Genomic DNA, 25041 nt, shown 5'->3' with positions numbered 1-25041 from the left:
TATAAATGCGAAAGTGTGTCTGTCTGTCTGTCTGTCTGTCTGCTAGTTTTTCACGGCCCAACCGTTCAACCGATTTTGATGAAATTTGGTACAGAGTTAGCTTATATCCCGGGGAAGGGCATAGGCTACTTTTCATCCCGGAAAATTGATGAGTTCCCACGGGACTTTTAAAAACCTAATTCATAATTCGTATTCATATTCGTAATAAATTACACTTTTTGAAAGTCAGTTGTTGCATTTGTAAGATGATAATTTTTATGCGAGCTTTTAAAATTAAAGCTACGAGGGTTCCAAACGCGCCCAGGTCTGAGAAGAGCCCAAAACAAAGTCAGCCGTAATAGTAGCGAAGACCCTAATAAGATACTCGTAGTATACTCATAGTTTCGGGGTTAAGTGTTATCTTAAGTCTTTATCTAACACCAATATTATTAGGAGTATTAATAGATATCGATTTCAATTGTTTTCAAGTAGATATGTACTTAGGACACTAAGTAAGGGCCGGGACACATTAAAACGGTGAAATGCCCTGTTACCACTTACCACACACTTGTGCACTATACAAAATATTTATTGCTGGTTCTTCTCGGTTGAAACGGCTTGTATAAAAGTTTACTTGAATAAAAATATACTATCATATCACTCGCTCGGAAACCATCCTTTTGCTCTTTGAAATCTGAGTGGAAAGTGGTAATTTTGCTCTCTAGGGCGCAAAGTACGAGTTGAAATTCGAACGCCTGGGCGCGTTTGGAACCCTCGTAGCTTTAGTTTTAAGTTTGCGTAATAATTATCACCACTATATCTTAGAAATCCAACATCTGACCATCAAAAAGAGTTATTAATTACCTACCTATTTTGAATAAATCATTTGACTTTTGACTTTTGAACATGACGAACTGTCGTCTATGGTTGCGTACCTACTTACTTTTTTCTTTCTATTAAAAATACTACGTGATAATGTAACGTTCAGAAACTTACTGTCTTTACTATTCATTATTATTTACTAAGTATTAAGTGACAAGTAGGAACATTTATTTTTATTTAATTAAATTAAACATGATACCTACATGGCAGATAGGTATCAATCGGGGTATGAGGCGGGGGGACGCCCCGCAAACCCGCACGTCACCCGCGATAACCCGCACTGGGTTAGCGCGGGGTTTGTGCGGGTGTGCGGGGCGTCCCCACCCCGATTGCCACTTCGACCTATGCGTACAATGCTAAGCATGTTTGCCCCCCACTGGGAATCTAGGTTTGCTTACATGAATCCGCACTCGGCGTTATTGGAATGACGTCATATGAATGGAAGGGAAAACATGTCCCAATAATATTATGAAGGTCACTACAAGATACAGTACGCGGCCGAAAGTAATGTACATCAACGTTTAGAGGATAGCAGATTTGTAGAGCACTGTCTCTGTCGTTGAGACCGACAAAACGTCATATAGGTATGATTGGCAGAGACAACACCCTAGAAAGCCGAAATGTCCCGCACGGAGGCTGTGTGGGTGTACGGGGCGTCCTCACGCCGATTGCCGTCTCGACCTGTCGCGTACTATATCTATATTGAGTTTGTATTGTGTCCACAACTGGGCAACAGACGAGAAATTCTGAATAGGACTGAAAAAACTTATTCAATAGGAACCGTACCCGGATAACCAGAAGCATGCTTGGACGAAGAATACACTGTTTATCGAATCAAAAGGACTCTGTTATTATTTTTGGCTTTTCTTAGCATCCTACACGATAAAATCAATATCTAGGCACCGGCGAAGTCTATAATATTGCACGGTGCACTCTCTAGTGAAGCCATAAACAGAACTAAATATGAATTTCAATTTTGGTCGGCCTCAGGTAGGGAAATAATCCAGCGTGTACCATTTTATTGTCGAAATAAATTGCCGTGTTCCTGAAATTGTGTGTACAGCAATAATAATGCCATGTTATTTAATTTGAGTAATGGAATAATAACTATAGTCGGCGACAGGTTGAGATGGTAATCGGGAAGGAAACGCCTCGCCAACCCGCACAGCCCCCGCGCTTACTCGGTGCGAGTGTCGTGCGGGTGTACGGGGCGTCCCCCCGTCTCACACCCCGATTGCCATCTCAACCTTTTGCGTATTTTACAATATAGGTACGTCATATTTGTTAGGGAGGCAGTAGGGAGGGTGCCCACAGCGACTTATTGCTGCGCTTCAGTAGCGATACAGTCGCGAATCGCAATACTGCAACCTTCGCCCATTTAAGGCGAGTCACCGAGGCGGGTAGCGCGGCTTTGAAGTAAACCGCTTGGCAACGTTCAAATTCTGTGTATCAAACGTTAAATTTAAATTTAATAAATTATAGAAGTCCTGTTGAAAACCAAAATTTAGCAGGATCTCTGGTAGTACTTAAAGACAAATATTTCCATATAAAATTATTTGCCAAGTCAGAAATTTTAGTATTAAATAATTCGTTTTAGACTTTTATTTCGGCTTATTTCAAGATTTTATTTGTAAGTACTTCCTATTGTGTATCAAAGTAGCATATTCTTTAGACAATGGGGCCGATTCTCTAGTACACAATCTCTAAACTAAACTAAATTAACAGGTCCTATCCTTTTCTGCAAGCAACATTATGAAAGGGATAGCAATAGATTTAGACGTGTCATTTTAGTTTAGTTTAGAGATTGTGTACAATGGAATTAGCCACAATGTCTTTAGGTATATTGTATATTTTTAGCAAGGCCATTATTTAATAGTAAATACCTAAAACATTTGATCTAGCAAACCAGTTTTTTCCGCTTAGCCTCGGTGACTCGCCTTAATAATGATTTATCATCTTTACTATCGCGATAAGCATCGATACAAACATCTTAGGGCACGCTTCTGCCGCAAAGTGAAGCGCCGGGGCCGCGCTGTTTTGTAAATCCATATAATTACATAATAGGCCTAGTCTAAAATTACTGTGGATTTTATTATAAAATATTACTAATTCCCTAACTAATTAATTCGTTCAATAATCTCTCCGACTTTCCTAAGGCGTAGGAGTCGCGAGCCTAGATTTCTATTTCCCTATAATGTAAATGGCTGTTTTTTTTTGTAACTGGGAATGCTTAGTAATAATCAAATAATAATTAATTGATGACATAATATTACTCATAAGAATTAGTAACAAATAATAGATACGTTTTATTAAGCCTCAATAGCTCAACGGGTAAAGGATTGGACTGAAAACCGACAGGTTGACGTTTCAAACCCCGTCCCTTGCATTATTGTCCTACCTACTCCTAGCAGAAGCATGACGCTTAGTTGGAGAGGAAAGGGGAATATTATTCATTTTAACATGGCTAATATTTAAAAAAAAAATGTGATCGATGAACATTCGCGCGGCCGCAGCGCGGGTGTAGCGCTGCAGTCGCGCGTTTTATTTTATATGGATTTACAAAGCAGCCGCTGTCTCCGCACGGCACTTTGCGGCGTAGTGCGATGTATAGTGACTTAGTATTGAAAGCTTGTAAAGCCAATTGTGGAATTTAATCACTACGGTGGACGCTACAGTTGCAAGATGGACTCGGTTGAGACCACGTTAGTGGCGTTGTCTTTGTCGCTGCTTTCAGTCAGTTAGTCGGTCAGTCAGTTAGTCACCTTTTCCTTTTATATTATTAAGATTATTCTTCATCTTTTACTTTATAACTAACTAGATGATGCCCGCGACTTCGTTCGCGTTTAGGTTTTTAAAATCCCGTGGGAACTCTTTGATTTTCCGGGATAAAAAGTAGTTTATGTCCTTCCCCGGGATGCAAACTATCTCTGTACCAAATTTCGGTTGAACGGTTGGGCCGTGAAAGGCTAGCAGATAGACAGACACACTTTCGCATTTATAATTAACTAGCTGATGCCCGCGACTTCGTCCGCGTGGATTTAGGGTTTTAAAAATCCCGCGGGAACTCTTCAATTTTTCGGCATAAAAAGTAGTTTATGTCCTTTTTTGGGATGTAAGCTAACTCTTTACTAAATTTCATCAAAATCGGTTGAACGGTTGAGCCGTGAAAAACTTGCAGACAGACAGACAGACACACTTTCGCATTTATAATATTAGTATGGAAGTATGGATAGTATGGATTTGTAATGAACAGTTTATTACCGTCTGTAGCATCTGCGAGTTCTCCCTTGTGCGACCTTTAAGCTGCCTCTATGAAACTGCAAATTCATTATTCACCGCACCGCCCGAGGCAACAGGGGATTTGCTGAAACGTGCCCGCGATCGCCGTATTGTGAGATGAAAAAGCATCACTGGCGGTGAAAATGCAATATCCGTGCGAGGCCGGACGTCGCAGTTACCGCCATTTTGAACTTATTGCGTATTACAGTAGAAAATATTGATTGTTCTTGTGGCGTTACAGCTTTTAAATATTGATATAAGAATAGTATTGAATGCATTTTGATTCGAGTCGGTATCTATTTTTTTACCTTTATGTTCACCTCCCTTCGCATCTCATCAGAGATGCTCAATGTCATCTAAATGCTAAATGACACATCATCAGTGAGTTCCAATGTTCACCTCCCACTTTTACTATCAGAGATGTTCAATGGCATCTATTGTCATCCAAACGACACGTACGCCTTGCACGCCCGCACGTCACTCGCACTATCCCGCACGCGGGTTAGCGCGGGGGCTGTGCGTGTGTGCGTGGCATCCCCACCTTGATTGCTATCTCGACCTGTCGCGTACTAGGTAGGTATAGGTACATATCTCATGGTAGCGGGTAGATATTTTGTAACTAATTATTATTATCTTCGTGAATGTAATGAAGTCAAAAATGCTGCTGAAACTAATCCATACTAATATTATAAATGCGAATGTGTTTCTGTCTGTCTGCTAGTTTTTCACGGCCCAACAGTTCAACCGATTTTGATGAAATTTAGTAAAGAGTTAGCTTACATCCCAAAAAAGGACATAAACTACTTTTTATGCCGAAAAATTGAAGAGTTCCCGCGGGATTTTTAAAACCCTAAATCCACGCGGACGAAGTCGCGGGCATCAGCTAGTACGATTATAAAAAGGTAGGTAGGTACATAATTAGAAAACTTTGAAAATAAAAGGAACAAGCGACCCGGAATGGGATCGGTGGCGTCGCTCCGTGAAATAGGTTAATGTGACGTTTAATGTACCGAAATCTCATTTTGTTTCTTTTCACGAATTCTTCCACTATTAAGACAACTGTTCACGAAGTTTTTATTAATTTTTTAATGTTTTACTCTGTAACTCTACGGGTTGTTACAGACTATCGTTTTTAGGGTTCCGTACCTCAAAAGGAAAAACGGAACGGAATAATTTAAATCATTTAGGTATTTCAATTAGTACCGTACTCTTTTTGTTTGTCAGTTGTTGAATTTCTAATATGATGATGTATTACAAATTAATTATAAATTAATTACGTAAACTTAACTACAGCTACGAGGGTTCCAAACGCGCCCAGGTCTGAGGCCCACAACAAACTACATAATTAGTTAAGTAGTAGGCTTTAGTAGTTAGGGAACCTTAACTCTTTTGTAATACTATATAATAATTCATAAATTACCTTTCGATAAACGTCCTTTATCCATGCGGCAACCGACAGACATATACGTCACGGTATTAAACCCAGGATTTAGATAACAAATGACGGATAAAACCCCTCAATTACGCGCGATTGTCTCTTACGTTGCGTCCATCCATCTGTTTTCATACGGCCATTGATAGAAATCTCGTAATACTGAATGTATCTTTTTCAATATAAAAGGAAAAACTGACTGACTGCCTGACTGATCCATCATCGCACAGCTCAAACTACTGGACGGACCGGACTGAAATTTTGGCATGCAGATAGCAGTAGACATCCAGTAAGTAAGAATTTGTGAAAATTCAATCCTAAAGAGGTAAAACAGGGGTTTGAAATTTGTGCAGTCCACGCGGACGAAGTCGCGGGCATAAGCTAGTTTTTAATAAAAGCTTTTTATTAGTTTTACTTGTTCGTATAATATGTTGCCTCTTGCCATTCCGTCGAAAGTAACAAATTTTACGGCTACTACCAATAATAATTGTCCCATTGCGTTGAAATTTTGTCGGTAACCACCGGCATGGATTTAGTTTTTCGAAAATGCCGTGGGATTTTTTTTGACTTTCTATATGTATACCTAACCACATGAGTACATTGTGGTATAACGAGTAACGACACAGGAGAAGGAGAGAGGTACCACCCACGCCACGGTGTAAAGTGATTTGGTTTGGGATACCCTACGATAATATAACACTTCACAAATCCCTCCGACCTCGCTGCCGCAGCGGTGAACGCTGTGGTCTTATAAGTGGGAGGTCCCAGGTTCGATACTCGGCAGGGGCAGTGCGGGAATTCATATTTTCTAAATTGACTCTGGTCCGGTGGGAGGCTTCGGCCGTGGCAGGTATACCACCCTACCGGTAAAAGCCGTGCCGCCAAGCGATTTAGCGTTCCCGGTTCCAGTATGATGCTGCTTAGAAACCAATCAGGGGTATGGGTTTAATTTTTTTTAATAGAGATAGCGAGCAAACGAGCGGGCGGGTCACCAGATGTTAAGTGAATACCGCCATCCATGAACATTTGCAGCATCAGAGGAACTGCCGATGCGTTGCTGGCCTTTCAGGGTTTTGTTGGTCCGCCCCTTGAATAACCCCTTGAGTTGTAATCTAGTGGGAACACCGCCGATGAGAGTTGACTCCACAGTTTGCATGTGCATGGAAAGAGGGATCTGGCACAATGGACTGTCGAAATGCACCAGACACCCAGGTGGTGATGGTGAAATTTATGGAAACTACTATACTATACACTTACCTATAAATATTTTCCCCAAACACATTTGTAGAAATAGGTACGTAAATGTTGATCTGTACTTGACAACCCGCCTCGGGACTCCAACTTTAGTTTACACTTCAAAGAATCCATTCTAAATGAAAACTAAGTAGAAACTTCCCGTTCACGTATCGCTGACTTTGTACAACTTGCAAGTATGCTCAGACTTAAATAAATTGTATTAAACTTGTTTTTGCGGTTCCCACCGAGTTACAGTTATTTTAAATTTCATTTACTGCAGCGAGTCTTACATCGCAAAGTTAAACGTTTTACAGACCGTGGGTTGAGTCGATTTTAAGTACTTTTTTGAAATGAGTCTAGGTACTTAGTCTCGCCTTTTACCTTAGAATCCATAGTAAATAGTACAGATTTTACTCACGTAAATTAGCCCGCTAACATCTTAGACTGCATCTTCACTTATCACCAGGTGAGATCGCAGTAAGGGCTAACTTGTAATCTAAGTAATAAAAAAATATTTATTTAAAAAGGGTGTCGTACTAATGGTCCTAGATCGCTGTTGGCCCATTTTGTATTTAAGACTAATGGCACACTTAGCCGAAACGTAGAATACGGAACTTCGAACATCCCCCTCGCATTTCCTGCGTCACGTCACCGGAAATCTAAACGATTGTTACACGCCATGGAATGACCGCGAACGGAAATTGTAATGCCACACAACATTCTGTTGTCAATATGGTCGAAATAATACGGAAATACCCTTTGGGTTAGCATTTAGGACAGTTTTTGTTATACCGAAAACCAATCGTGATAGAGATGTTTCCTGAAAAACTATAGGGTCATGAAAATATTACCTACCTAAGTATTCCAATACCTGAGTGGGCATATTCTATTGGCCCTTTATCTGTTCTCTGGCGACTTGTAGGCGACCTCATATTCGGGGGGTTGGGGGATTTATCCCGCCTACGCACTGTTCACTGCACAACTGTTCGGAGCTATGTGCGGTTTTTAATTTTAACGATACGATTAAAAGAGCTCTTGCCACCATAGATATTCCTGCGCTCATTGAGCCGGCAGGGATTAGTCAGGATGATGGCAAGAGACCTGATGGGTTGACGCTGGTTCCCTGGGAACGGGGACGGGCGCTAATGTGGGACACAACTTGCGTTGACACATTGGCCCCGTGTCATATCAGAAAGACAGCATCAAGACCGGGCAGAAACAGCTGAAAACGGCAAGCGGCGCAAGTATGCCTCTCTTATAGAGAGTTACATTTTTGTGCGGTTTGCCGTGGAGACCCTGGGGCCATGGAGTCTTAGTGCTAAAAAAATTACGAGACATTTCACCGCGATTAATAGCCTCATCCGGAAGGCTGAGGACCGGGTGTGGTGGCGCTCTTTAGGGAAGGCCTATATCCAACAGTGGACGTCCACAGGCTGATGATGAATAGCCTCATCTGGTGACAGAAGGGCTGGCTCATTTGTTGGCATATTCGATAGTAAAAAAATAATTAAGCAATTAAATATCACTTTGCTTTAACGGTGAAGGAAAACATCATAAGGAAATCTGCATGCCTAAGAGTTCTCCATAATATTCTCAAAGGTGTGTGCAGTGAGGTGGACTAGTGCCAAACCCTTCTCATTCTGAAACCTTGCTCGGTAGTGAAACAACCAAGGGTTAATGATCATTTTTTTTTAAAAATTCATTATAGGTGTACGCTTGACCACAATCACACCTGATGGGAAGTGATGATGTGGCCTAAGATGGGACGCGTTTACCTAGAAGATGCCTATTCACTCTTGTTTTAAAGATACCCGGGTTGTAATTGGTAGGAAACACATATCGCGGAAGAGTATTCCAAACCTTAGCCATACGTATGAGGAATGATGACGCAAAACGTTTCGTGCGTGTAGATGGAATGTCGACGACATAAGGATGGAAACTCGCCCGACGTCTTGCGGTTCGGTGGTAAAATGGTGAAGGGGGGACAAGATCGAAAAGATCGAAAAGATCATTTAAATTATATGGATTTACCTACGCTCATTTTAATCATCATTCCTTAGTGTTGAGTGGCAGTAAACTAGTAAACAAAGAAATGAAAGACAAGATAAATGGATTAAGTAATTAAAGAAAACAGACAACATTATTCCCATTAATCGATTTATTATTCCATTGAGATAAATAACAGTTGAAAGGTGTTGAATAATTTATGGGTAAGCAGACACCGACCTGTTATATTCATAATTCATATCTAATATTATACGCTCAAACAAAATTGATATTATGATTGATTCATTTAGAGATGAAATCATTATTCTTAGTAACAAAGTATACTTACCAAAGTTAGTATGAATTTCCCTATTTTAGGCGCTGTGGTTAGCTAATTTTTCTTCTCTCTACATTCTAACATTTTCAATGATTGTGAAAGAATCTTTTTTAGAGCAAAATGAGAAGAAGAATCTTTTAACACGCAATGATTTTAAATGTCGCTCGTCAATCTTAAACAATAAAATTATGTTAATTTATGAAATATTTTTACCGTAATATAGGTACTTACCTAGTTTTGAGAGAGAAAAATGGAGATGAAAAATACTGAATCTTTTCCCCATTTTTCTCTATGAATACTACTTACTGATATTATAATAAAAACGTGTAAAAAATGAATATAATTTTATTGTTTACCTAATATACCTATTATTTGAATTTTAATCAAATCGTAGGTAAACCTTTTATTTCCTTATAGCTAATAAACCTAACCTACTGTATTAATTACGAGTTTAAAGAAAAAGATTGAAATTCAATCTCTGAGCTGTGTATAATATTTTTTAAAGCTTTAAATGTAAATCCACTACTTACCTCTATTTTAATTTTCCACTGCGAGTCAGAAAAAGTTTTGTCATAAATACAAAAGCAATACACATTCCAAAATATTTATTTACACTAAATTTACACCATATTTAATATACAATTTAAAACCAAAGCAGATAACAAATGTGATGTTTCAATAGCTATTTACAACAACTTTCAATAGGTAGATTTGTGCTAAGTATATAAAACAGTTATAGAATGTAGGTGAACTTAGGTAGCAAATAATAATTAATGTATGTCATGCGTAATAAATGACTTCTCACGCGCCATTTTAACTTTTTGTGTCAAATTTCATGTCGAAAGTAGGATTTTTGTCCTTATTTTAAAGGTGAACCGTACTTTTCACATGACAGTGACCCATAGTGTTAAAATGGCCCAAAAGTCATTTTGTACGGACTATATGTGGATTGACCAGTGAATATATACTCTATCCGCGGAAAGAACTTAGTACAGGGCTCCCTCTGTTACGAAATCCTATACAAATAATAGACAAAAATCTCATTTTGAGGCACCAACCAATCACAAACATGTTTTCAAAAATATTCGAAATTCAATTATTAGAAAACATGGTTTCATTTTCAATTTGTTTCGTTTGTGATTGGTTGGTGCCTCAAAATGGTTAGCACCCACTGAGATTTTTGCCTCTATTATTTGTATGGGATTACGTAACAGAGAGAGCGCTATTATACTAAATTCTTTCCGCGGATAGAGTAAAACTCTAAATTCTTCATACATCGGTCACGCGTAGTAAACTTCAAATAAAACAATGAAATGAACTATTTGAAAATGACTAACAGAATTATACAAATCAGAATATTCGCCAAAATGGAAATTTCCCATAAAGAAAAATGTAATGAAGATTGCGATAGAATTGATGGAAACTAACTATTTAATAAAAATACTGGCTGTATTCTAGTGCTTAAAAAAATAACAATGCTTTTAACGCACCTAAATCATTCTGTGCAATTGAAAATAAATATTTGCATTCATTTATTCCTACTGAACTATACTTACAGAATGTTACAGGATATGCATTGTTTTTATTGAATATCTGAATAGTAATGTCGAAAAATACATGTTTCTTTTGGGGACGTTTTATTACTAATTGATTAAATTGTCTGTGATATATTTTCATGAATATTTTTGAAAATTGAACCCCCAAGGGGATAAAATAGGGGTTTGAAATTTGTGTATTCCCCGCGAAGTCGCGAGGTCTGTCGATAAGTACTTAGCAACGTGGTTATTTGTCAAAATGTGTATGGTCTATTTTGACAACTAACAACGTCACTATCGACAGATTACCGATAGATTGATTACATTAACTAGCCTCAATAGCTCAACGGTTTAAGGAGTGGACTAAAATCCGGAAGGTCGGCAGTTCAAACCCCACCAGTTGCACTATTGTCGTTCCTACTCCTAGCACAAGCTTTACGCTTAGTTGGAGGGGAAAGGGGAATATTAGTCATGATTAACATATCTAATATTCTTTAAAAAAACATTAATTTCGGTCATAAGTTACAACGCTCTGAATCATTAATTGAACTTCAACGATAAGAAAAGGATACACGTATCAAGTCAATGCAATTTGGTCTATCGCTTTTATAACATAAACATAATAATCATCACGAATAACTTATTTACAAATTATCGGCAGTTTAGGTAACTACATTTATGTACAGTACGACAAGGCTCTTTTGGCACTTGAATTACATTGACAGGGGGGCGCTGTTGGAGAACAAAGGCTGTTCAAACAGGAACAAAGGGGACACTTAACGGCAACGTTAGTTTTGATTTTCGCCACGCGCCAAAAGAGCCTTGTCGCACTGTACTTCAATATTTCTTACTTGTAGGAAATAAAATATTTGGTTTAAAATAGTGCTTTTTCTTATGCTATACTTTTTGTAAACTAACTTTAAGTGAACATCGAACTACAATTTAGTAAGCGTATTAACCATTCAGGTTTTAGGTATTCGGCAAACACTTTATGGTACGGTCACACTAAGAGCAAACGTCGATAGAAGCAAAGTCTTGGTAAAGACAAAAGATATTGTAGGGCTTTTCTAAACTCATGCGCATGTCTACTATCGCACTGAGGGTTCCTGTCATCTCTTCTGACGTTCTCCTTCTAAAAGCATTACCTTTCAAAAGGAGAACGTTTCCTTTCCCATTTTTCCCGTAGGAATTTCACAGTTTTCCGATTCAGCAGGTATAATCGGTAAAGTAAAAGTTCCCCTCTTGAACAGGAACGTTTTTGGATAGAGAAAATCAGAATGGAATATCTCTCAGTTCGACTAATCAAATAATACAATGTTGGCTGACGTTGGTCTTGAGTCTGAAACTTACCATTATTTAGGTTAAATATGTAGATAAAATGATATACTCTTAAACTAATAAAATTAAATCTAATGACTAGTTTGGGGGCATTTGGGGGAAATGTTTCTACTTCGTCAGTTTTAGTAATAGTCAATTTGTTTCAATATATTTTGGCATAAGAAAATATATTATCATATTTTAAAATACCTTTAATAATATTTGTGACAAAAATACGGCTTTCTAAATTAGTTAAACTGTACGAAAGTTCTACGGCATGGAACTCAGCCTTTTTTTCATTATATTAATTAACTTAAATTTGTTCTACTAAAGACAAAAATCAGAATACATCATTATACAATAGGTAATTGTTTCTTATACGAGTACTTTGGTATTTCATTGACACTTTAATAGACAGTTTAAGAGACGGTCCTACGTAGTTCTTTTAACATCGAAAATATAAAATCTATTTAAAATTAGATATACATTTTGGTATATTAGATAGCTCTTCTATTTACAGGGACTAGTACATTAAGACTGCCGTCTTCTATCTATACAGCAAACTGCTCTTCTTAAATTTTCCGCAAAACCACTTTTCTGGTTTTGGATTTCCGTTTTGCAAGCTGTTAGGTCCAGGGCATTACCACCGTTCGACTGTTCGATTTTGCGTTCAGTCTTATCACCTTCCTGAGTTTGGTCAGCATTTTGTTCATCGGATCACGTATCAGTGCCTGGATATTTCACAATCATATCCAGTTCTTCTTCATTGGGTTTTGCATTCCTCACTTCCGTTTGTCCTTCAAACTTCTTTGGTCTGTCACTTAGTTTATTTTCTATATTAACTAAGACATCTGCCACACATCTATGTTCTTCTGGTGATTTCGCTTCAGCATCGTCGCTGAATGCTGTAGCTTCGTCTCCTTTTGTACCGTTATTGTTCTGTTTATCCGTTTCTTTCTCAGCTTTGCTGTCTTCTTCTTCTTCGCTGTTCTCCTTGCCTTCTAATATGATCTTATGTGTTGCTTCTTCGGTAACGCTATCTGTAGGTGCTTCGTTGATACAAGAATGTGTTAAAATGAAAGGGAGTTTGACTGAAACGTCTCCGCCCATAGCGCTTAGTGTGAGTTTGATTTTGACGTAGTATGATACGTAGATAGCAAAGACGTTGCGGTCATCAGGAGAGTCAGTACTGCATACAACTGTTGAAGCCAGACTTGCTCCTGATTTCGAGTAGGAATCTTCTAGCGCTATCCAGTTTTTAGTGACACCTGCAAAAATAGCTTTCGCTTTAACAATCGAAAGAAGTACCTACTGGTATTATTAAAAAAAGCGTATATATGCATGTCCATTTAACTGCATAGAAAACGAAAATATTAGAGATATTTTGTTCAAAATTTTAATTACTGTCTTAAAATGGTAACTGACCTTTTCATATCTAAAACTATAACATTTAATGAAGCTTACCCAGATAAACTTTCATGAAAGGGACTCACTCATTAGTATCAAAAGCATACCATCAAAGGCGTAAACATAACAGAAATATCTTCACTATTATAATTAAAAACATAGTAATATGTAGGTATACAAACTACCTAAGGCTTGACACAAACGGGCCACTCGCCATAGCCTTACGTGGTGACCAGTGATCTAAAGTTAGACAAGCAGCTGCACTGCAGGATATCACACTAAATGGCTGCAAACACTTTGTGTGTATCTTTCATAATATCAGCGGACTGTTGTGAAGCACGTATCACAACGATATGGAACGCGACTCCAAAATTCGATTCACAGTGTTAACGTCTTCATACTTTTACTTGTAAGTAGATATATGCAACTACACTTACAGGGAGCCGCGTTTCACAAGCTGCCATCGCGGTCTCGTCGTGCTTTCGTCACGCGTTGTGTTTTACGCGCAGGATTGAGACCTGTGTTTTTCACTCGCACCTACCGTTAAAATAATTTATGAGATAAGGGTGGAGTGGCGTGTTTTGTTCCGATGACCGTGCCATTGGCTTTATGTGTGTGGAAACTCCCTGCAATACGTACAGAAGAATATAAACTGGCTGTGGCAAGTGGTCCGTTTGCGCAGACCCTTAATGGGTTTTTGTACCTTTGTGAGGGGTGAGCGTGTAGGTGTCCGTGAGGATTTGACCCGGGAGGACGGGCGTGCCTGTCCCTTTCACTAAGGCCACGACGTTCTTGAACTTTCCATTGGAGAACATACAGACGTCGACGTGCTGGACGACTAGCGTCTAGAAATAATAATGGATGATTAATGATAATATTCTTTATCTATACCCATGCAAAAAATCACGTTAGTCCGTTGCACCGTTGCGACGTGATTGAAGGATAAACCAACAAACCAACAAACACACACTTTCGCATTTATAATAAGGGTACTGATTTATTCCTGTGATTAAAATCGATAAACCCTATTTGTTTCCAATAATAAATTCCTGGAAGCTCTAAACTAATTTTCGTTTTGCGTTTAATCTGGGATTAAGTCGAGAGTTCCGTACGAAAATTGTTGCAACATTGTAACAATTATTTTGCGATGTCCGCTAAGCTTTGAATGGATTAAAGGGAGAACTGTGAATTCATTTTCGTGGAAATTAATATTTTCTGACAAGTATTGTTTTCAGAATTGGATTAGGCATAAGTACTTAATACCCACACCGTGTACCTATATAATAAATAAATAATAATAAAATAGTCATTTATTTAGGCAACTTGAACCCATTTGGACATACATAAAAGTAAATACAAATACAAATGTACAATTGTTAAAAATAATAATAATAAAATGAAAATAATAAAGTATACAATAATAAAATTTAAATTAAATTAAAATTAAAGATTGCCCCCAAATAGGAGGTTCGTACTTTATTTACGGTTATTGTCACGATGTACGGCAAGCCAGTACTTCAGTATGGGATTCTCAGGGCACTCAGAGCATACCCTGAGGACCTCGTTTTGAGAATCGCGGATGCGGGACCAAAATGCCGCAACACGAGATCTAACAACCGCGAAATAATCGGGCACTCTGGCGTCAGCAAACATGCCCGACGCACTGCAGTATTTAGGCAGTTTCATCAGAATGCGGTATGCGTTATTATACTGCACTCTGATGCTATGATTGATGCTATCTATAACAATACAATGAAATATCACAATTTGCTCATATTTCGAGGTCGCAAATATGGAATGGTTATTTGTTAATTTTATTTGGTTAAAAGGGTTGTATATGGAACATACTCATACGTATAAGTAATACGCGAAGTTTTGTAACAAAGTTAAATAATTAATCTAAATATATTTAAAAGGAAAATCTGACTGACTGACTGACTGATCTATCAACGCACAGCTCAAATTACAGGACGGATCGGGCTAAATTTTGGCATGCAGATCGTAGACATCCGATAAGATTTTTTTTCAAACAGGCGTTTGAAATTTTTGTAGTCCACGCGGACGAAGTCGCGGGCATTTAAGTTTTAATAAATAATAGTAAACAGTACCTTTATTCTTCTCACAGTTTTGGAGGAATGGTTCGAGATGAGGACGCTAACAAGTATCGATTCCCCGTGCGAGTAGGTGGCCTTGTCCAGCCACGCTTCCAGCTCCACTCTGGGGAAAATATCTGTATTAGCAAAGGTGAAACCGGACGCTATTGTGGAATAATACATTCGATGAGAGAGATGAATTTTAAATAAATCCAGTACACCTTCTCCAATTTTACGCCAATACGTGTGTCTAATTCTGTTGTACGTAAACAATCTCTTAAATAAATTGATACTGCTATCCCTTTGACTATGTTACCCGCTGAAAAAGATGGAACTCGGTAAATCATTGCGCCAAGAGACTCATTTGCAACCAAGCGTTCTGGGCAATTCTAAGCTCCAAAGCTTAGAACATCGGCGCAATGTTGCCTTACAATATACATATTTCCGAGGCTCTGCTAAGAAACTATTTGATACTACCGGACGGCGCGGCATTGAAAAAGTCTGCATTCTGCACCCCTACATATTAGTCGAAATTCCTCGGACTAGTACGAAGCGATTTGTTTCCTCGTTTCTCATACACAATGCTAGATTATGAAATGGGAATGCCCTATCCAGCTTCCGTTTTCCACACTAGCTACAATATTGGGAACTTCGAAAGAAGTGCCAATAGGCATCTTTTAAGCAGGTGCGCTCCACCTTAAGCTGCATTATCACCTATTATTTGGTGTGATCGGTGATCGCTGATCGATTGAAAACCTCATTCTGAGAGACATGTACTTATATTTGTTTTCTTTTTAACTAAAACTTTTATAATCTCATACTAAATTAGCTATAGGTATTTACTTACAGCATGCAATTTTAACTATCGATCCAACACAGAAAGTAAGAAACGTTATTTATAAAAGTAGGCAAAGATCTGAACCGACCGACAGCCCTGCCTCGAGCAAGTACGCGGCCAATAAAATGTCCAAAATACAGGCAATAAAGTGCCTTGAGAGATACAAAAATAGGCTAACTGAAAAATGTTTAAAATCCGAAGAGTTTCCGTTTATTTACAGATAAAAATAAAAATCATTAAAGGCTAGTTCAGACATGGCGGGACCCACGCGAATGCAAACCGCCCCGCGCCGACTGGCCGCGCGGATCGTATTTAAATTTTAATTAAATTCTTTATTGCTCTAAAACATAGGTACAAGTATCATCTGCATACTTCTCATAGTTTCACTAATTAAGTAGGTACATAGAAACAAATTGTCTCTAAGCTAAGTATAATATAGTAGACAGCGCTCTCCTTAAAAATATACACAAGAAATATGAAATCTGCTGGTAAGGAAGGTTATCATGTTCACATCAGACGGTTTTAGCTATAAGGAGGTCTGAACATCAGTAGAGATGATATCTGGCATAGGAATTGTTTTTGTGTTGGAACAGCGAGAAACTGTGAGTGTTGGCTTTCTTAGGTGGTCGATGTCCAATCTACGCACACGAAACGTTATTCCTCAAAGTTTTTTTTTTCCGTGCTTCCTGCCACGTATCCACAAAGCAAAAGTGAATAGGCGTCGTCTAGGCAAGCGCGTTCCAATTTAGACCTCGTCATTAGTATGGTATTAAGACATGGTTGATAGCCTAGTGCTTAAGATGTCCGTCTTCTATTCGGGAGGTCATCCCGGGCACGCGCCTCTAAATTTTCACCTCCTTTAACGGTGAAGGATAACATCGCGAGGAAACCTACATGCCTGAGAGTTCTCCATATGATGTTCTCAAAGAAGTCATTAACGATCTGCCACAACGTGGGGTGCACCAGGTACCTAGGTGGTGAGGGTGAAATTGAACTCTACATTATATGGATTTGCTTTGACTAGTAAGTATTTAGTTGGTAGACAGATTCGACCTTGGTAGATAGACCTTATAATAGTGGTCAAGATCTATGTTGGAGCCAAAAGGTGGTCGCTAGGTATCAGGTTTATCAAACGTAGAGCCATAAGATTACACGATATGTCAGGGGTAAATTTTTTAATTAAAACTAATTGTTTTATCTAGTATAGCAAAAAGCTCTTAGCGTCCCTTTCAAAATCCTAGGAGTAATTTGTTTCGCCTGACCCTCTATAATATATTTCTTTTCAGAAACCAGTAAGGAGCTTAGGTCTTATTAGCTCATCATATTAAGTTTATTTTTAAACTCAAAGTTACAGAGAGACGTGGGCGACGGACGTACCAATATCTAATGCAATTTATTTAGCTTTTCTCTCGAGGGATGAAAAGATTTGCTTTGAAAAGTTTTCTGCATTTCTCGATTCACTAACATAACAAAATATTCTAGAAATTACTTTTTTAATTTTATATTTACAGGCTTTTACATTTGAAATGACAATTGGAAAATAAAATAAGTACTAAGTATGTACTAGTTTCTAAAGACTGTCATTCTACCAGAGATGTGCTCCATTGGTAAGCTATGGCTGCGTGTCAAACCCAACAGCAGGATCTGACTTTCATGCATAGCTAGTTCACTCTGGCATAGCTTAGCTTAGCTATAGTGGAAACTGGCTAAACCGAAGCTAAGTCTTTAACATACTAACGAGGGATTCGAGCTAAGGATGCGAGCTGCCGAAATAAATCCATACTAATGTTATAAATGCGAAAGTGTGTCTGTCCGTCTGCTAGCTTTTCACGGCCCAACAGTATAACCGATGCCCCATCATAGATCACTACCTATGCAAAAAATCACATCGATCCGTTGCTACGTTGCGGCGTGGTTGAAGGACAAACCAACAAACAAATACTACTTTCGTAGTTATAACATTTATTTCAGTGATTTCAGCTTTCCCCCTAATAGAGACAAATAGCGTGTCGCAGCAAAGTTTTTACGAGTCGCATTCGTCGCTCTATTTGCGTAGAACTCGAGTCTTTACCGGAGAATTAGTTTTAAACAGCGCCGGCTAAAAGCTTTTATTTTACTTTGTAAGAAAAATGTAATATATTTAATTGTGTTAGCTACGATAATTTTCAGCGCTATAAAAGTCTCCAAGTGGTTTGAAAAAACCGATGGGATTCGGGGTCCCAAGGTGCTAGGAAAGCGCAGTCATGGAAGACCCCCCACTAGGTGGAGGTGGACATCAAACGAGTCGCCGGGAGTCGCTGGATTCAGGCGGCACAAGACTGGTGGCGTGTGGAAGTCCCTACCTATGTCCAGCGGTGAACGTTTGTCGCTTGATAATGATGACGATGAAAGTCTTTTTATTAATTTCAAATGTTCATGGGCGGCGGTAATCACCTAACATCAGGTGACCCGCCTGCTCGTTTGCTCGCTATATCTATTTAAAAAAAAAATTGTAACATTGCAAACGTATTATAGAACGACTTTGCATATATGACGATATTTTGGCTTTCGGTGATTGATGAAGGCAAATCTTCACTTGTAAACAAACAGTAAATAATTGAGACTCGAAATCACTTTTCGGGCATTGCACGCTCTAGTAATATAAACCTCCCTGGCTTAGGGAATATAATTTCCACTCAGTCAATCAAGTTTTACGACAAGTCCCTGAGGAATCTAGTTTCAAGTAAAGTGAAATGCAGAAATCCCGTCCAAGTGAAATGCACGAAAATGCTTTTATCCCGAAAGGAAATAAAAATAAACTGCATTAACTCAGTACTAGACAGATATTTCTACCTACCTACCTACTGCCACGCTTATAATATGTTGTACACTTTGTAACGAGATAAAAGCTCGGAACTAAAACCGGCCTAAAGGATCTACTGCTCTTATATTTTTTTTACAAAAAATAATAACCGACTGCAATACCTAACCACAAACACTAAAAATTAAAAAAATATATATTACCAAATACATTATGTAAGTATGTAACAAGAGTTAATATAGTTCTACATTTGCAATAATATTTTTTGGAGCCGGTGTCAATTAGCTTAGTAACTGCGAGAATCGTTATTTTGATATTTTTTGAGACTCCACAATGGCACCTCATTGGCACCACAAGTAACCCCAATATTGAAGTCTATACGCACAGTTTTTGTTTGTCTCAAAGGTATTAAAAAAAGTCTTATAAATTCGAATTTCTGAGTATATAATAACATTATTCTCAATTTCAACGAAATTGTTCGAGGCGTTTGTGAAATTAATTTGCGAGTAAACAATCGAGGCACGCCGGAATTGCTTTTTAATATCATTTGAGGGTTGTTTGAGGGGGGGTATAAACAATGAACAAATCTTATTTTAAGTTCAGAGTAAAGTTCAATCGAAAACAATAATAAGAGAAGGTTTACATTGCAAATCAAATTATATTAAGCTAACAAGGGGTATTTATGTGGCGAAACTTCAATTGTATTTACAAGAATTTGATAATTTTGCAAAAGTAGTTCTAAAGTAGATATATTTTTAGAATGATACTTTATAGTCTCATATCTACAGCATTATAAAGTTACTAAAGGGCTTTAGAATATTTGCAAAACAAAGATTTATGTGGATTTATGGTTCTCCAAATCCATCCATTCAGAGCCACTAATTTAAAAAGGTTAAAAACTCTAAAAATCACTTTTTACATAAACAAGAATTAAGAAAAAAAATGTTTTTCTTTAAATAAAAAGGATTTTATTTTCAAATAAACTTTTGGTATGTAAGTAGGTACAAGTGCTTTTAAATATACCACTGACTGGTTCGGAATGCTTTTCCTACCGAGAAAAAACCAGCAAGAAACTCGGCGGTTGCTCTTTCAAAGTGTCGCTACATTGGAACCGAATGAGTGATTAATAAAAATCGGCAGTCGCAGTGGGGACTGCCGACAGAAGTGAAAACTTTCAGCTATAATTTACCGAAAGTATACTTGACACCATTAATAACTGCATCTCAATAGGTTCCGTTACGGAAAAACAAATTAAAGCTAATAAAATTAGCATGTCGGTGACGCAACCTTGAAGTTTTCAGCCATCCCAAAATTGCTCAACGCGCCTAAAGAAGTTTTCAAAAATAAGGATATGGGGCGAGGTAAAATAAATCCAGATTGCCTTGAGCAAAACATCGAATGGATTTCAGATAACTACAAATAAAAATAGAATCAATCTCACCTGCCATCTGATAAAAGGAACGGCTTTTCGACGGTAGCGCGAGGCGCTGCAGACTCCAGGTTTTCTGCAGAAAATAACGTGAAATATTAGCGACGAAACCGCTATTGGCAGCCATAATATCAGTACCCTACCTACCCTTATTATAAATGCGAAAGTGTGTTTGTTTGTCCTTTATTCACGTCGCAACTGTACAACGGATTGACGTGATTTTTTGCATGAATATAGATAAAGACATGGAGAACAGCATAGGCTACTTTTTATCCCGGAAAATGAAAGAGTTCCCATGGGATTTTTCATAAACCTAATTCCACGCGGACGAAGTAGCGGACATTAGCTAGTTATCGCATATCGCATTCTTATTTTCTTTGCTTCATTTGCCTGCATTATAGTGATTAGGCAAAGAACTTAACTACGATTAATAAAAAACGCCGGTCAAGTGCGAGTCTGACTCGCACACGAAGAGTTCCATACCATCGTACAAGATGTATCTAACAGCTAACACTTTTATGTTGAACACTAAGTTAAACAGACAGCTATACCTATATGTGATTTAGTAAACTAATTATTGTAACACATATTTTTTTGTGATGTAGGACTTAACCACAAATTCATGTTTCCGGATTTTTTTACTTGTGCTACAAGACCTATATCTACCTGCCAAATTTCATAACTCTAGGTCAACGGGAAGTATATCCTATGGGTTTTCTTGACAGACGCGACAGACAGACAACAAAGTGATCTTATAAGGGATTTTTCCTTTTTAGGTATGGAACCCTAAAAACTACAGATTAGCTAATAGTTGAACATGCTGTGTATTAGAGAATTAATTAAACTTTGGTTACGATGCGATAAACAATATGAATTACTAGCTGATGCCCGCGACTTCGTCCGCGTGGAATTAGGTTTTTAAAAATCCCGTAGGAACTCTTTGATTTTCCGGGATAAAAGTAGCCTATGTCACTCTCCAGGTCTTTATGTATACCCATGCGAAAAATCACGCCAATTCGTTGCACCGTTGCGACGTGATTGAAGGACAAACCAACAAACAAACACACTTTCCCATTTATAATAAGGGTACTGATGAACTCCAAGAACACGATTACAGGTTAGGTAGTTAACACTGTAGACATCCAACGTATAGATGAATAATGTGGCTAATTCCATTGTACACAATCTCTAAACTAAACTAAAATGGCACATCTAAATCTATTGCTATCCCTTTTATAATGTTGCTTGCGGAAAAGGATAGCACTTGATTTAGACCTGTTAATTTAGTTTAGTTTAGAGATCGTGTACAAGAGAATCGGCCCCAATGCTTAATTAATTATCTCCTACTAAATAATTATCTATTAATCCTTTAATCCATCCCTTGATGAATTAAATTAACCTAGTGATTAATTTCAATCTGTATTTCACACGTACGTAGTGGTTAGTGGTTGGTATCTCATCAGACCACATAATCTATGTGTAATCTGTAGATAACTTAGAAACGTTGCTATTTGACAAAATACTTCGTACAATTTTTGCTTTTGTAAAAATGTCGGCCGATTTTGTTTATTTCCGTTACAAAAATCCTTTTAGGAAAATGTTTCAAAGCGTTTCCTTTATACGATTAGAATAAATAATTCCTCCGCTTGTAATAATACACATCACATCTCGCTCGTGTTTGTTCAGCTTAAGGCTAGGTGCAGGTGATAGAATTTGGATCAAAGACTTAATGGTACCACTTCTAAGTATTACCCAATTCAGTATCCCGAGCGTTCGTGTACTTCGTTGTACTAAGACAAAAGCGCAAAGTAAAATGCTAAGATAGTTTACCTAGTTATACATTGTAGCATAGCTCCCACAGAGGTAGAGGTAAGCGTATCCGTCCACTTCTTGCCACCCTATCAGCAAAATTCATCTACTGCCCGACATGTGGTGAGGAACGGGTGCGATTACCTTACCTACTTACGCTCATCAGTATCGCCACGTCACAACATTCTTTTACTTATTCCATTTCTTATAAACTATTCATTAGAAAATTAAAGACAAGGTTCAAAGAACAACCCAAAAGAATAAAATAAATAGCAGCTTTGCTTTGAGCCATTCTCAGAATAACAAATACTTGGCATGTCGCGCGTCACCAAGCAATCATTTTGTACCCAACCTAATATCCGATTAAATGAGCCAATATGGGCGTAAAAAATAATAAGGAAAAATCGCTCACCAATTTCCTCCCCTTTAGCGCGGCAATTCTCGTCTGCCTCCAATTTGGCTTTATTTTTCAGTCTGCAATAAAAAAATATTGTTTATTCTATTGATTTTTGCTGTCTAAGAATTCTGGCGTCCTTTTTCTCAATGGCGGTTATACTGCAAAGATGGTTAACTTTGGAATTAATTTGACTCTCCAAAGACGAATGTTTCAAAAAAATATATGAAACATTCGTCTATGACGCGGGTATGAGGGGTATCCCCCTGCTCATCCGCCTGATACTACAATTGCCACCTCGACCTATAATATTGTCTTACAAAACTTTAAATCTTTACAAAACTTTATGAGCGAGGAAACGTCAAAACGGATTTCGTAGCCTGCCGCGGATATAATAATTATTAGATAGATAGATAGATAGAAATACTTTATTGCACACAAAAAATATTACATAATTATTACAGAAACTAAAACTAAAAAAAATTAGGTACCGTAGAGTCTCCTAACTTCTACTTATATACCTAACATCGGCTAAAATTTAAAAAATTCAATATTTTTTTTCCTTTTATGGAAATACTTATTGTAGTGATTTGGGAAGTATACATATTTAATCATGGCAACATTGCAATGTCATTTGTCAAAAAATTGGTGGCCATTTTGTCACAATCGTGAGTAACTTCGAATCACGCACACGCTTCTTTTTTACCAACCCCGAAAATTTGTGTCATTACTCAATACTGCTTGGAGGTAAGTTTTTTTAAATCTTTACTACAGTTTACTCATATAATCCATTATCAAAATTAAAAAAATCACTTGGATATGTTCGTTAACTACAGAAATATTAGGGCAGACAATGTTAGGATACAATCTGTAATGTGATGTTTTCCAAACTTCGTCTGCCCTTAGGGTTGTCAAAATTGGAATAAGAACTTATTTACTTTTTGTATTATACTTATATTTAGTAAGCATAAAAGTATAGTATTTTTTCTTACTCTATACCTATTTAAAACTGTTATGTATCTGAATAATTACCAAAACGTAGATATATTGTATAAATAACTATGTATTTTCTACATAACAAAATGTAAAGTAAGTTGATAAAAGAGTTGATTGTCTGGGCGCATTTAAGGTGTTTTTAAATTAATGTTTGATAATAAAAGGTTCATTAAATATAAAGTTACTAGGTTTTGCCCGCGACGGCTGCCTGCGTGAATGTTGTTTTTTTTTATTGATTTTCGCATGAACCATGGCTTTTTTCTCGATAAAAAGTAGCCTGTGTATAATTAAGTCAGTTATTTATTTAGGGATATACAGTTGAGACTTGTGATGTAGGAGAACTCCTGAAGGAGTATTTCCTATTCCTGAAATTCATGGTTTCCGCGGGATTTATGGTAAACCAAAATTCAAATTAAAAAAAAAAAAAAAACAATCTGAAAGAGCGTCACGTTTCCGAAAAAAAGTTTAAAGTTTTGTAATTCAATAATATGTATGTTATTTCGCTTCATATTAATTTTATTTACGATACCTTTGTGGCATTGTGTTACCAAAATTGATTGATCTCTATAAGAATAAATATTTTTTGTTGGTTATATTGATTAGGTGCTATAGTAGGTACCTTTAATTAAAATACCTTAATTAAAATAATTTAATATGTATTACGTTTTAACATTTTTTTTACTTAAGATACCTTTGTGGCATCAAAAATTGTGTTACCAAAGTTGAATTGGTATCTATAAGAAATAAGTTTTTTTTATTAGGGTAATACGATTAAAATGTTTTAATTCATTCATCATATTTCATTTTTATTACGATTTACGATACCTTTGTGGCCACCCCTGACTTTAAGAACGATTTTGACAAGTACGCCCTAACTTCGGTCTACCTAAATAAAAGTATAAAATATATAAAATTAAAAGGCATTAGATAGTGTATTTGGACTTCCTGAATAATTTTATCTTATTTAGATTTTTTTGATTAAGAATTGGCATTATGTTTAAAAGAAATTTCCTATTCATAGATGAAGTTTGGAAAATTTCAGCCTTAACTTCGTCTATTTTTTTAAACGGTCATTAGCTTGCCTAATTATAAACGTATGGATTACTTCATACACACATAAAAAGAACTATTAGCCATTGGAGAACTGTGTTGGTCAGGCATAACAGATTTTCTGACATCCGATTGGTGGAAAATTTGAAAAAAACGGTCAAAAGCAGACGAAGTTAGGGAACTCTACGGTATATACCTAAGTTGCTTTTGTAAAAATGACGGCTGGATTCCTTTACATCGGA

At 37.3% G+C, this 25041-nt stretch overlaps 2 protein-coding genes across 4 annotated transcripts in view; one reads left to right on the top strand and one right to left on the bottom strand.

Annotated features, from left to right (window-relative positions):
- Positions 1–25041, top strand: part of LOC117997196 (protein obstructor-E-like) — a 147941-nt gene that overhangs the window by 5992 nt on the left and 116908 nt on the right. The window lies entirely within an intron of this gene.
- LOC117997140 (arrestin homolog) overlaps positions 1–25041 on the bottom strand; it is an 81040-nt gene that overhangs the window by 12721 nt on the left and 43278 nt on the right. For 2 of the 3 annotated variants that reach the window (XM_069498003.1, XM_069498002.1), the window contains exons 7-10: positions 22772–22833; positions 20563–20626; positions 15499–15607; positions 14094–14235 (exon numbers count right to left, since the gene is read on the bottom strand). In XM_069498003.1, the coding sequence (XP_069354104.1) occupies positions 14094–14235; positions 15499–15607; positions 20563–20626; positions 22772–22833 (377 nt within the window). Of the gene's footprint in view, positions 1–9725; positions 13252–14093; positions 14236–15498; positions 15608–20562; positions 20627–22771; positions 22834–25041 lie in introns of those variants that run through there. The other variant, XM_069498004.1, reaches the window with a different exon arrangement.

The sequence above is a fragment of the Maniola hyperantus genome, chromosome 4 (genome assembly GCF_902806685.2).
Source record: "Maniola hyperantus chromosome 4, iAphHyp1.2, whole genome shotgun sequence".
NCBI classification, from domain to species: Eukaryota; Metazoa; Arthropoda; class Insecta; order Lepidoptera; family Nymphalidae; genus Maniola; species Maniola hyperantus.
The sequence above is the reverse complement of the archived record's forward strand: the minus strand, read 5'-3'. Positions and strand labels throughout refer to the sequence as shown.